This window comes from Pogoniulus pusillus, chromosome 33, assembly GCF_015220805.1.
Source record: "Pogoniulus pusillus isolate bPogPus1 chromosome 33, bPogPus1.pri, whole genome shotgun sequence".
In the NCBI taxonomy this organism is placed as follows: domain Eukaryota; kingdom Metazoa; phylum Chordata; class Aves; order Piciformes; family Lybiidae; genus Pogoniulus; species Pogoniulus pusillus.
In genome coordinates this window covers 7,025,548-7,038,091 of record NC_087296.1, presented here as the reverse complement: position 1 = coordinate 7,038,091, position 12,544 = coordinate 7,025,548, and the positions used below count along the sequence as shown (strand labels likewise).

Below are 12,544 nucleotides of genomic sequence, written 5' to 3'. Positions count from 1 at the left end.
GTATTTTATATCTTAATTTCTCATTTTCCCACATGGAGATTTTTCCTGTTTACAAAATTCAAAACAATCCAGGAAGGAAATGGTTGTTTCTGTTGTGATCTCAGCTTATTATTAAGAAAAAAAAAAACAAACCCTCTCTTTTCCAATTTCCAAATTGAACTGAATTTTATTTCTTTCCAGAAGTGCTGGTGGGTATTGCCTTGGAATATTCTTTTTCCTCGGCAGAATACTGTTCTGACTGCAACTCTTCGCTGAATGGCATAGGGGAATTGCTTCAAACATCATGTATCATCAGTACCAAAGCCTGATGTTCAGTGATTTTCACTCCCTGTCTCTGAAATATGGAACAGCATATTTATGAGGTGAAGGAGGCTTCATTTTTTTCTTGCAAAAGAGGAGTGAATTCTCCATCCCTGTTCAGTGGAGACTCCTTTCAGTTGTCCCACAGCTCATAAGCAGGCTTCTGCCTGTGCCACTGACCTCCTCCTTCAAAGAACTGTCAGGGGCATGAAAACAAGTGGCTTTTGTTTCAAACTTACTCTCATGTGCTTTCTAGCAAAGCAACAGAAGTCAACAAGTCTAAACAGACCTGAGGGACATGTGTAAATGGTTTAGGCAAACAGCAGTTATTCCTGACAAAAGGATGTGAGCCAGTTTGTTTTATCACCAGGAAGCTATAGGTCTATGTGTGGGTTTTGATTGATTTCCCATCTATGAGAGTTTACCTCTTCCTGAAATGCCATCACATGCTACAGATAGGCTATCTCCTGTGATTCCTGCTCCTGCTCCAAGCCCTGCATGGCCCCCAGGCTGTGGTGATTTCCAGCTGTCACAAAGGTTGGGCTGCACAGCTGGTATGCGGCAGTTGGCTCTCCAGGCTGCTTTGCCACAGCAATGTCTGGATGCCCATGCTCAGAGCGTATGCCAGGTTAAAGGTTCTTTAGGAATGGGAATATACTGAGCAGTGCAGTTTTATTTACTGGAACACAAGCTTTATTTTGATGTGTGTTAATAATTAGCCAACCACTTAGATGATTTTTTTTTTTTTTTGGGGGGGGGGGGGGTGGGTGGGTAGTGACTTTGTTTCCCTAAAATACAGAATAAGGGATGAATTAAAACCTATTGCTCTATTAACATAAGCCACATACATTTATTTTTCCCTGAAGGAAGTGCCAAACTCATCTCAACAGAAAAACAGGCCAGAGGACTGGTGTGAAGGGCAGGCACTGGGCAGGGAAAGCACCTAAGGGTGAATGAGAGCAGAAGCAGCAGGTGTGCCCCAGGTGAGGGTGTCTGCCCGCCTCAGGTGAGCAAAGGCTTCTCTCTGCAAACTGAAACCAGGAAACAGAAAGGAATGTTCAACCTGTCCACGTTGGAGACTGTGGAGGAAAGAGGCAGGTCAGCTTGGTTAATCATTACTGAGAGAGACTTCGCAGAGTGCTGATCATATGACAGGACCCCATCTGAGACAAGGAAGCCAGCATCCCAAGCAGGAAGAGCTGAGAAGCCTCCCTTGCTTGGGTGTTCTGACTTCGCTGTTTTGCTGTGGGAGAAGAGACTTCACGATCCCCCGTTGTTCCTGGACCTCAGCCCGGCACAGCAGTTGTGTTGCTTTCCTGCTCTGAAGAGGAATTGAGAAATTCCTTCCTTATGCACTCCAGCACTTGAATGCTCAGGTTTCTCTCCTGGACTGGGAGCTGCCTGTAATGAGCTCTCAGTGGGGCTCGGAGGGAGGTTTCCAGCTGTGCCAAGAACCACTTTGTTTTGTGACAAAGGAGGAGAGTGAGAAGAAATCCTGAAAAAGGTAAAATGTTGAAGATGGTCTAAGGGTATCACAACTGGGAAAAGCTGAGGAGAAGAAGGATCAGAGGAAGACACGAAGAACCAGGATGGGAAACTTTTTACGGAAGTATTGTGCCTGTTTGCAGCCCTTCATCCCCTGCTTATTCTCAGAGAGAGATGGTGAGCAGGATGAGAAAGACGGCCAAATTTTTGCCAACCCCGCTGTGGTATGTCATGACTTCCAAAATGGAGACAATAAGACAAAAGAGAAACCTTTACCTCCACTGCCTGGCCAGCATCTGGCAAATACTTGCACATTTGTGGCACTCTTTGACTATGAGGCTCGCACTGAGGAGGACTTGAGCTTCCGAACTGGGGATAAGCTTGAAGTGCTGGCGGCATCCCACGAGGGCTGGTGGTACTCTAGACTCCTCCTGCCACCAGGGTCAGTCAGTCCTGGCCGCAAGCTCGAGGGCTACATCCCTGCCAACTACATCGCTCCTGACCAGAGCATCAGAGCTCAGCCGTGAGTAACCACCTAAGGCACACCCCAGCCTCTTTCCTCTTATGCTAAATGGGTCTGGGACAGCAGGTTATGGCCTTTCCTTCTCTTTGTGTGTGTGCCCTGCCACACTCAACCCCCAGTGGTCCTACCAGTGATAGCAGTAGTTGGCATGTGCAAGGAAAAGACCCTGTGGCCACAAGACAATCAGGTATAAGAGAGTGTGGGGGAGTTTGTTTTGGTTTAAATGTTTTCTCTTTCTGATATACCCTAATCACTTGTTTAAGAAGTGTCTGGGAGTATCAAGTAGGTTGCCACTGTGCTGGTCCCTATTTCTTATTTGTATAACTGCACTTGTCAAATGATTCCCCTGGACTGAAAAGATGACTCCTGCCCCAAACAGCCTTCAGCCTAACCAGCCACAAAGTTATCAATTAATCAACTTCAAGAAGCTACCTTTACATCTTCTTACAAATGATGAGTGAGTCCTTAACAAATTAGTTTATATGGTTTTCTCTACATTTTTTGTTTCTTCTTAGAAGGTAAACCTCTACTTTCAGGGCAAGCTTAACTGGAGTAAGTACAGAAAAGGGTAGCCAAAGGTAGCAATAGAGTACAAAGTAAATGTGTTAAACTTTCACAGAGTTTAATTATCTATGCCATGTTTTCCTGCCCCTTTAAAACATGTCTGATCTTATTTGATATTCTGAACTAGAGCAGAAATGACACAAAATCAGCTATGTGGCTCCCTAGTGAGGATGAGTAAGGGCTGAATCAGTCTGGGGATGCAGTTACTTATGTGTGCTGCAGGCAGAGGCAGTGCTTGCTGAAATAGGTCTGACTGCATTTCCAGAGGTATGTTTGGCCGACTTATCAGCATGGAACAAGACAGCAGAAGTGGCATTTGTTATTAAGATCAGAATTTATGTTACCTTTAGAGGGTTAATGTGGCAGCTTTTCAGTTACATCTCATTTGAACCTGAAACATCATCTCCAGTCTGACCTGCCTACCACACTGCTAAGGGCTAGGAACATAGGCTCAGATATGATTATGCCAGTTTTTCATCAGCTGTAGGATTTGTGCTAGAGGCATCCTAGGGCAACTGTAAGGTTCTACTCTGACATAAAGACCTTAATTTCTGAGTTTGACCAGCTGTTTCTATTTCTGTATTCAGAGACACAACCCTTTCAATGGTCATGTTCAAAAGAATTCTTCCAACTGCAGAAATTAATCTGCAGGGAAGGCATTTTCTGAACCACTAGAGAAATGGTGGTAGGTTCTAATTCAGCTCAGCTTGGCCTTTGCTCTCTTTCAAGAACTAGTTTTATTACAACTCATCTAAGATTTCTGCTTGCTGTTACTACTTTGAAAGTTATTTTGCTCAGTTATACAACAAGGTCTTCAGCTTTTAAGGCCCCTCTTATCTTTCTATAACTGCAGCATCAAATATGAAGTGAATTTTGCCAAAGTGCATTGTGACATAACCTCTGCTTTTCTCTTTTTACAGATTTTATGTCATGTTATGTTTTACTTACCTTTCCCCCTTTATTAATAAAGGCTAACTTTGGCAAAAGACTTTTTTTCACAGACTGTTAGAACACTGGACAGGAGGAAATGGAGAGCTTTTACGGCTCTCAGATGAAGTCATTCCTCCAAAACGATTTTGCTAAACATGTTGCCTTTTCTCACATTTCCTTCCATGTCAGTTGGCTTTAGTGATCTTCATATGTACACAAAACTATCTGCTGTCAGGCCACACATGTAGAACGGTAGATTAACTCAGGTTGGGAAGGACCTCTGAAGGACATTTGAAGCAGTCATCCCAACTCAAACATGGCCAAAATAAAGTTAGACCCATTTGCTTAGAGGAGCCTTTCCAGGAGCTTAGTGAGGATTTTTTTTTCCCTTATATCCAGCCAAAGTATTTCTTATAACAATTCCTTCTAAGAATTCCCTTTCACTCACCCTCACATTTCACTCCTCTGTTATGCAAATGAAACAAGCGCAACAGTAATGAAGGTTCAAAGAACTAACCTTTGTTTTCCATAAAGTAAAAGAATGAGATGATAGAAGTCATTCTAATGTTTCTTTATTTAAAATTCAATGCTTTAATCATATCCTCTGCCCAAACTTGAACTTCTTTCAACTTTGCATTTTAATTTTCATTAGTTCTTCCTTTTAGTGTTGGCCAGTTGCTCATGGCCATGATCTAGACATTTGTGGAAAGAGAAGAAGATTTTATTGCATCCTTGCATACTTTGTATCAGCTCTTTTCTGTCCCAGGACATGATAAAGATTGGAAGACTTGCAGTTCTATGTTCACCTATCCAGATGCATTGTGATGGTTTGGGTATTACTCACACCCCTACACTTAAGAAAACTTAAAGACTAGACTCAGCCAATCAGGGAATTAAAGAACGAAGCTATATTTACAGCTTAGCACAATATATAAGCAGATAGTTACAATCTACACAGCTAGAGACAGAAATATATGAGTTAAAAAGTAATACAGAAACGCAGCACCTTGCCCAGAAACCAGAGTTCCAAGGAAGGGCTCCCAGCCATTCTTCCACCTTACCCCCAACCCTACTTCATACTTTGCCTTACATTTGAGGTAAGTTTGGAGAATCGGCCAGGGGGATTAGGAAGCAGAAGGCTTAGTCACACAGATGGCAGGTTAGAGAGAGAGAAGCGCAGCCCAAAGCCAGAGGGAGCAGCTGTGTTATCTGTATTTGTATTCTTGGTTTTATACATCTCAGCAAGCCTATGAGTGAAGTAGACATCACCATTGTTTCCTTTTCACAGCCTAGAATCTAATTCTTCTCACCAAAATGTTCTAGCTAAGCTCAAACTAGCACATGGATATATACTATACATTTGCAGTGTGCTATTTATACCTTCCAATAATTGCCAGGCACAGCTGGTTGACAGTCTTTGAGCTCACTGAATGCACATTTCCTAGCACCAGCTATCATCTGTGTATCTGCAGGGCATTCAAGGGGAACATCACCTTACTTCTCCATGTTACTAGATCAAGACAAACTTGCTAAACTGTTCTGGGAAAAAAGACCTGATTTGTGGTATGACTCTCAGTAAGCTTGGGAAGAAAACCAAACTGCCAATATCCTTTAGCAACTGATTTCAGCATATTTACACCCAAACTTTAAAATATTACATTTATACGTGTGCATGGTTACTCCATAAATTAACTTAGAGGAATAGAGGAGCATGAAAGTTTCTGTAAGTCATGGGAAGACTTAGAAGTGACAAGGCCACTGTGAATTTAGTCTATATATGCTTGAAAGCTGCATGCAGAACAGCCAAATTTCTATTGCTAATCATTTCAGTTTTGCCTGTAGCCTTGAAGATCAGTAACCAAATATATCCAGGTCTGTTTAATCAATATTTTGACAGGGATCAGAAAGTCCATCTAGGTCTGTGTTGTCTGTTCTGGCAGAAGATAATGCTAGGTAATTGCTTGTTCTTGGCAAGCGATGCAGCACATCATTTTCTCTCCTTGCTGAAGTGCCTGTGAATTTTTTTTTTCAGGGAGAAAGGCTTTTTTGAACTTTTGCTTGGCAAACAAGAGAATGAAGTAAGAAGGAATGCGAGAAACTTCTCTTCCTTGTCCTCACTTAGACAAGAGTTTTTCTTGGAGAAGTCTCTGACTCCGTCCAGTATGACAGAGGTGGTAGTGGTGTCTGAATCAATAGCTGACTGAAAGAGCAGAAAGGATGTGCAATATCTGCAGTCTGAGGCAAACAAGAATTAAATGCTGTTTATAACAAAGGGTTTTTTATATATCCTAGGCTATCAGAACGTTCAAGCAGAACTGTGAAGGAATGAGACTTCTTTACCATGGTGCTTTCCTGAAGACCATAGTTTATTGGTAGAATATGCATGTTAAAACTGAAGGGAGGCTTTGTGTATATTGCATATTGCTAATATACTCTTATTAGGATTATATAATATAATATAGCTAACTTATGCCAACAGTCAAACACTTACTATTTATGCATGATGTCTTGAAAAGATTCTTCTGCTTCCTGCTGTTGGCTTGGACATAAATGGCTTGGATGCAATCAGCAAGTCTGTGTGAATAGAGGAAATGGAAAGGAAGTAAATCCATAGCTTAAGTTCTGCCTGCTGCAGCATTGCCATCCAAATGTGTGCAGCAAAAGATTAAGTACATCCAAGAAATGCACATTTGCTGCTATGAAGGCTGCTCTGGACAGACTGAGGAAACAAGGCCCTTCAATTTTTTTATTTACCAGTAAACTGTCTTATTGCTGTAGAACAATAGTTTAGCAAACCACAGTCACAGAGTGAACTTCCACTTCAGGAGGAAATATATCTGCTGCTGCAAACCCACTGTTTTAATTAATACCTGATCAAAAGAAGATAAATTAGCAGCTGTAAGAACATTTGGTGCTTTTCCACTCTCTGCATCACAGGTAGAAGTCAAACCCACAAGCCAGCCATTTTTCATTCCTAGGGAAGTTTGAGTGAGGTTTTTTCTGCCACCTCCCATGGAATGCTCTTCTCTCTGAGTTTAGATACCTCCTACTTAGAAAAAGGACAGCAAAAACCACAACTGGGGATAGAGTCACATAATTTAACTTGCATGTCCTGCAAGAGATGACCAGAAAGAGCAATCCAATTAGCATCAAAATCTGAATTAAAAGGTATAAATTTCCTTGGCAAAGGGTTTGACCTCTGTGCTCTTTCTGTGCCTGTTATTCTGCACTATAAACAGGAGCCATAGAAACTCATTCACCTGCCCTTACTTTATTTCTGCCAGTTGTTTTAGCTAAACAAGTCAATGACAAAGTACAAATTGTTATGGACAGCAAATGTAAGCCCAGCTGTGCAGTCAGTTTTAATGAAGCAAAAATAAACCCCACCCCTCACTGGTGGAATGAACTGAATTCTTTTTTTTCCTAAAGGGAAGGTAGAGTGTACTTTGAAGGCACTCTGGCCTGCCATCCTGATGGACCTGTTGGCTGTTTATTGAGAGTCAACCTTGTTCTGTATGTCCGTGCCACCATTACTGACACAAGACTGCTGTGCCGAGGGAAGCAAATCCACACAAATTCCTAGTAGATTAGGTCAAAGAAGATCATAGCAATTACTTTAAACTTTTGCCAATTTCAGAAACAGTCCTGATCTCAGAGAAATTTCCTAGGTAGGTATTTCCCAGCTGGTGGAAACCAAACCCCAGAACTAATCAATGAAACCTCACCAGTCAATTCCACGATGAGCAATTTTAACTACCCTTTAGAAAGCAGAAGTGACATGTGGGTTATTTTTGTCAATCTCCATAATTCCTTCACCTTCTGTGACCTAACTCAGCTTTAACTATTTCATGCACTGACTGAATCTGAATTGCTGTACATGAATAATAAAGCATTGCCTGGGCTGACCTCTTTCAGACTGCCTGCAAAGCCAGGCTTGTGGGGTTTCTTTGGTTCATGTGGGTCATTTTTCAAAGTGGTAGACCCACAATGTCTAGACACTCTTTTCAAAGTAAATCCTTAGATTCATGATTCTCTTAGTCTGCTGGGAAGGTGTCATGGGGTGATAAAGTAACTTATAGAGTTTAGCCCCAAATACAGGCTAAATACTGGCAGAAAGGAATTGGAGATACTGCACGAGGTCCCTCTGAAATTCAGGGAACAGACCTTTCCAGACCAGACCTATCTGCCTCATCTACCTGAATGCACCCAAGTCAGCCTGGGCTGCAGACCTCAGGGGCTTTACCCTCACAAATTTACCACCAATTCATTTTGCTTCCTAGGAGTGATGCAGACCTGAGCCCAGAATGTGTCCTGTTATTACATTAGAGACATCCTCTAACATGAGGCTGTAGCAGAGATGCCTTATTACAAGCATTATAATAATGATGCAGCCTTCCAGTTCCCTGGTTCAGACAACACAATATTTACCTCTCTATATTCTCAGCCATTACCATGGATGAATCTGTGTAATTTTTATCCATATACTTACCTGATTTTTTTGCTGATCCAGAATGACAATTGATTAGCTCGGTGAGATAATTATTAGTTTTCTGGACCCCTGAAAGAAAAATGTCATCTTGCTCTTATTACAGAGCTAAAATGTTTGAAAAATTACCCAGAAACTTATTTTGATGCTAATAGACCTTTTTTGACATGGTGTTGTGAATCTCTTAGGAAAGGAACAGTCTGCATGTATCTTGGGTTGATAATACATGCACAGGTAGAGAGTTCAGTGTGCTCCAGCCTTACATCAGGAAGTCAGAGGTGTCTCCAGTGTGTCATTCTTCCCTTCTGTCACCCTGAAAAGGTTACCCTGAAAACTGGGAGACCACTTGAGTAAGAAATTTGTCCCTATGTGAAAGAACTATTCTCTCCTTTAGCCTGAGGGTCACCTGGGGGTGCCAGGCTGTACAGTTTCTTTCAGAGCCCCATCTGAGGACAGAATGACCTGGTTATTCCTTACTGAAAGTTGACCCGAGAGAGGACATGAGTCTTCACAGACAGCTGGCAACAGGCTGAGGAGGTATGTGCCCAAGTGAATGTCCAAGAGAGAGCTCTGCACAAAAAGAATGGAGAGATCTGCTCTGCCACCAGTCCCTGAGCAGGCAAGGGGAGGCTTTTTATTTCTGATGGTTTCTGCATCACTTCTTTTGTTTCTGTGAGAAAAGAAAATTTCTCAGGAATGATTTTCTCAGGAAAGTCAGCCAAGTGCTTTTGAAAGCTGTAATGGTTTAAGTGAGTGTACGACTGAACATTTTCTTGTCCTTTCTGAGTTTCTCCTAATGTTAAATCAATTGCTGGTATTAGTGTTCTCTGTACCATGTTAACATTAAGGCTACCTCAAGGTTTCAACTTTGTTCCTCAGTGGCTATGAACAACAGAGTTATTGCTACTTTTAGAATATATTATGGCAATACATCAGTGCCCTTGCTCATGGATGTGTTAAGAAATGCACAGAGCTGCTGCTAGTATCGATGCAAGATTTTACAGTGCTATTTGGAAGACTGTGCAGTAGAAATAGGGCCTGAGGAACATATTTTAATTCTTTTTTTTTTTTCCCCTAAAAAAGAAGTGGTTATATAGTTGTATTTCACACCCACATCTCCCAGAACAATGCCCATTAAAACCAACAGCAGCCATTCACTGACTCCAAAGACAAGTTTTAGAACAAGTTTCAAGTACAGTGAGGTACTTACTCAAGTACAAACTGGAAATAAACTTTGAGTTTAGTATTTTAAATTGGAGAAATATCTGGGGCTTAGGTAACTAAAACATGCCATAAAAAAGTAATAAGATATCCCTTTCATCTAACATTTCTTTTCCCATGTAGAAGAGTTTTCAGAGTGATTTAAATAATACAGCATGCAAATGACCAGTATCGTGCAGAGTGAATACAAATGTTGACATTAACTACACAGAAGTGAAGTGGGGACTCACAGGATGAAATTTAGTTATGGAAATTTCTGCAAATGAACTCTATCAGATTGTGATTTGGCTGCTGGTTTATTATCTTTTGTTCTTACTGTGCAGCGAAACTAGTACTGAGAGAACAGTGCTCGTTTGCACAGCTCATGCACATGGCCTTGTGATACTATCCCTGCAGGAGAAATAATCACTTCCCAGTCACTGCAGAGTGCTAGAGTAGCCAAAGGTGCAATGCTTTGTCATCCTGAAGCAGACTCACAGCAAATTAATTTCCGTGTTTGCAGCACAGTCAACTGCTGTTATCGACCACTGAAAAATTAATGTAGTGTTATGCATAATCCCTGACAAGAGAATTGCACAACAGAACACTTGTGGCCCATTGAAGAACTAACTAAAAAGGTTTATACACAAATGTGTCATGGATTTTTAGACCAAGGTCTAAGCAATCCTTGTGTTTACGTTTACAAGGCAGTAAATTTGTTTTAGCCCGTAAGAGGAAATACCTCCTTCTTGGTGGGTTTTACCACACCTACTCACTGTTGAACATTACCTTAGCCAAACAATCCCACACAGTCACTTACTGTAAAAGTCCCTGAAGCCCTGACAAGCCTTTTCTTTAGAGCACAGCTTAGTATTTCTAACAAAAACAATGGAGCAGCGCAAAACAAAGGTATTTCTGAGACCAAAACATACTTTAAGGGCTCAGAGTCCTTTTTGACACATCTGCCCTCTTCTCGAGAGCTCTTATCTCCTGCAGTTTCTACAGCTGTTTTCCCTTGGTGATCTGTGTGATGGTTTGGAAATTACCTGCCCCCCTACTCTTATGAAATCACCCAGACTAGGCTCAGATGATCTGGGAATTAAGGAATTAGGCTTTATATTTACAGCTTAGCACAATATACAAGCAAATATTTACAATATTTACAGCTATATACAGAAATATGCAAGTTAAAGGTAATACAGAACCACAATACACCTCCCAGAAATCAGAGTCCCCAGGAGAGGTTCCTAACCATCCTTCCACCTTCTTTCCACTCCTCTACCTTATCTCAGACTTTGCCTTATGTGCAAAGTGAGGCTGGAGGATCGGCAAAGGGGATTAGAAAGCAGAAGGATGAGTTACATGGAAGCAGCCCAGGGCACCAACTGCAATATAGACTAAAGCACACTGACACCCTCTCTCTGTCTTATCTATGTTTTGTGTTCTTGTTTTGATACATCTCAGCAAGCCTATGAGTGCAGTAGACATCACCATAGTTTCCTTTTCACTGCCTATAATCTAATTTCTCTCACTAAACTATTCCAGTTAGCCTCAAACCAGCACAATCTGCTAGTGCAGCTTGGGGCTCCCTTTGGGTCACAGGTACCCACGAGGTCAGTCTGCAGTGCAGTTGGGTGTTTCAGGTTGACTATGGTTGCATTGCAGTTGTTGGGATTGTGTGTGGTAAGCTTCTGCTGAGTGTTGGTTTTCGGCAAGTAGTAAAAATAAAATGATGGGTTTTTTAAAGGCATAAAGCACTGGTCCTTGAGCTTAGAAGTATAAGGCCTTTTTTTTTCCTAGCAATAACTTGCAGTTTCCTAGATTGCTAAAAATAAACAGTATCCAAGGTTTTGGTGATAGTCCATGTATGTTCAGCCTCAGAAAGACTGCCTCTGTTCTAGCAGTTGTGTATTCTCCAGTTATTGTATGTAAGCACGTGCACTGCTTGTATATTCCAGCAAAATAGTGACTATGTTACAGATACAGGTTTAAGCTGCTTCATTCTAGATTAAGATCCACCTTTCTGTGGATGACTGTATCACCTGTCTCTTATGCCCGTAGAATCCTAGAGTGGTTTGGACTAGAAGGGGCCTCAGAAGGTCATCCAAGGCAACCCCCCTGCAGTGAGCAAGGACATCACAGTGATTGGCATTGGAATGGGCTGCCCAGGGAGGTGGTGGAGTCGCTGTCCCTGGAGGTATTGAAAAAAAGCCTGGATGAGGCACTGAGTGCCATGGTCTAGTTGGTTAGATAGGGCTGGGTGATCGATTGGACTGGATGAGCTTGGAGCTGTCTTCCAACCTGGTTGATTCTATTCTATGACATCCTTCACTACATCAGGTTGCTCAGAGCCCTGTTGAGCCTGACCTTGAATGCTTATTTGGTCATGAATGTAAGAAGACAGAAAGGACAAATTGATGCCTCCTTCTGGAACAAAGCAGCAGTAATGTTTCTTGAGAGTCCTTCATTTTAGTTTTGTTTCAAATCAAAATTAATATGGCTTGAAACAAAAGAAGGATGCTGCTTGCTTGTATCATATTTCCTGATAACTTGGTCCTCTCTGAACACAATCAAAAGAAAGATATGCTCATCTTTTGAGGAAAGCTTAATGAGGGAATAAATATTTAAAAAAACCAAACCCAACTTTGAATTTGAAAATGTTTCCAATGGAAAACCTTCACAAGCTGGGCTGTTTTGCAGAGAAAATATATGGAGAAGTACAGCTTAGTTTTCTTTCTCTTTTTTTATTCTTCTATGTCTCTTCCAATATCGCCTTTTATTTCTGCCATCTCACTGACAAAACTCCCTCAAGTCTAACATGAATTTAGTATTTAGGGAAGAAACACAAAGCAGTCAGCTCTAATCTGTTGAGGAGAGCATTACCAAGATATTGTTCAAAAGCCAAGAGCAAAATTAGATCTGTTATCTTCCAGAGCTCTGTGTTTCACACTGAAATGGTTATTTGATTGTCACTGGAATGGGCTGCCCAGGGAGGTGGTGGAGTCACTCTCCCTGGAGGTGTTCAAAAGAAGACTGGATGAGGCACTTAGTGCCAG

At 41.5% G+C, this 12,544-nt stretch overlaps 1 protein-coding gene across 1 annotated transcript in view; it reads left to right on the top strand.

Annotated features, from left to right (window-relative positions):
- The first annotated feature begins 1,889 nt into the window (after positions 1–1,889).
- FRK (fyn related Src family tyrosine kinase) overlaps positions 1,890–12,544 on the top strand; it is a 47,334-nt gene continuing 36,679 nt past the window's right edge. The window contains exon 1 of the mRNA XM_064170117.1: positions 1,890–2,308. Within this exon, the coding sequence (XP_064026187.1) occupies positions 1,890–2,308 (419 nt within the window). The remainder of the gene's footprint in view (positions 2,309–12,544) is intronic.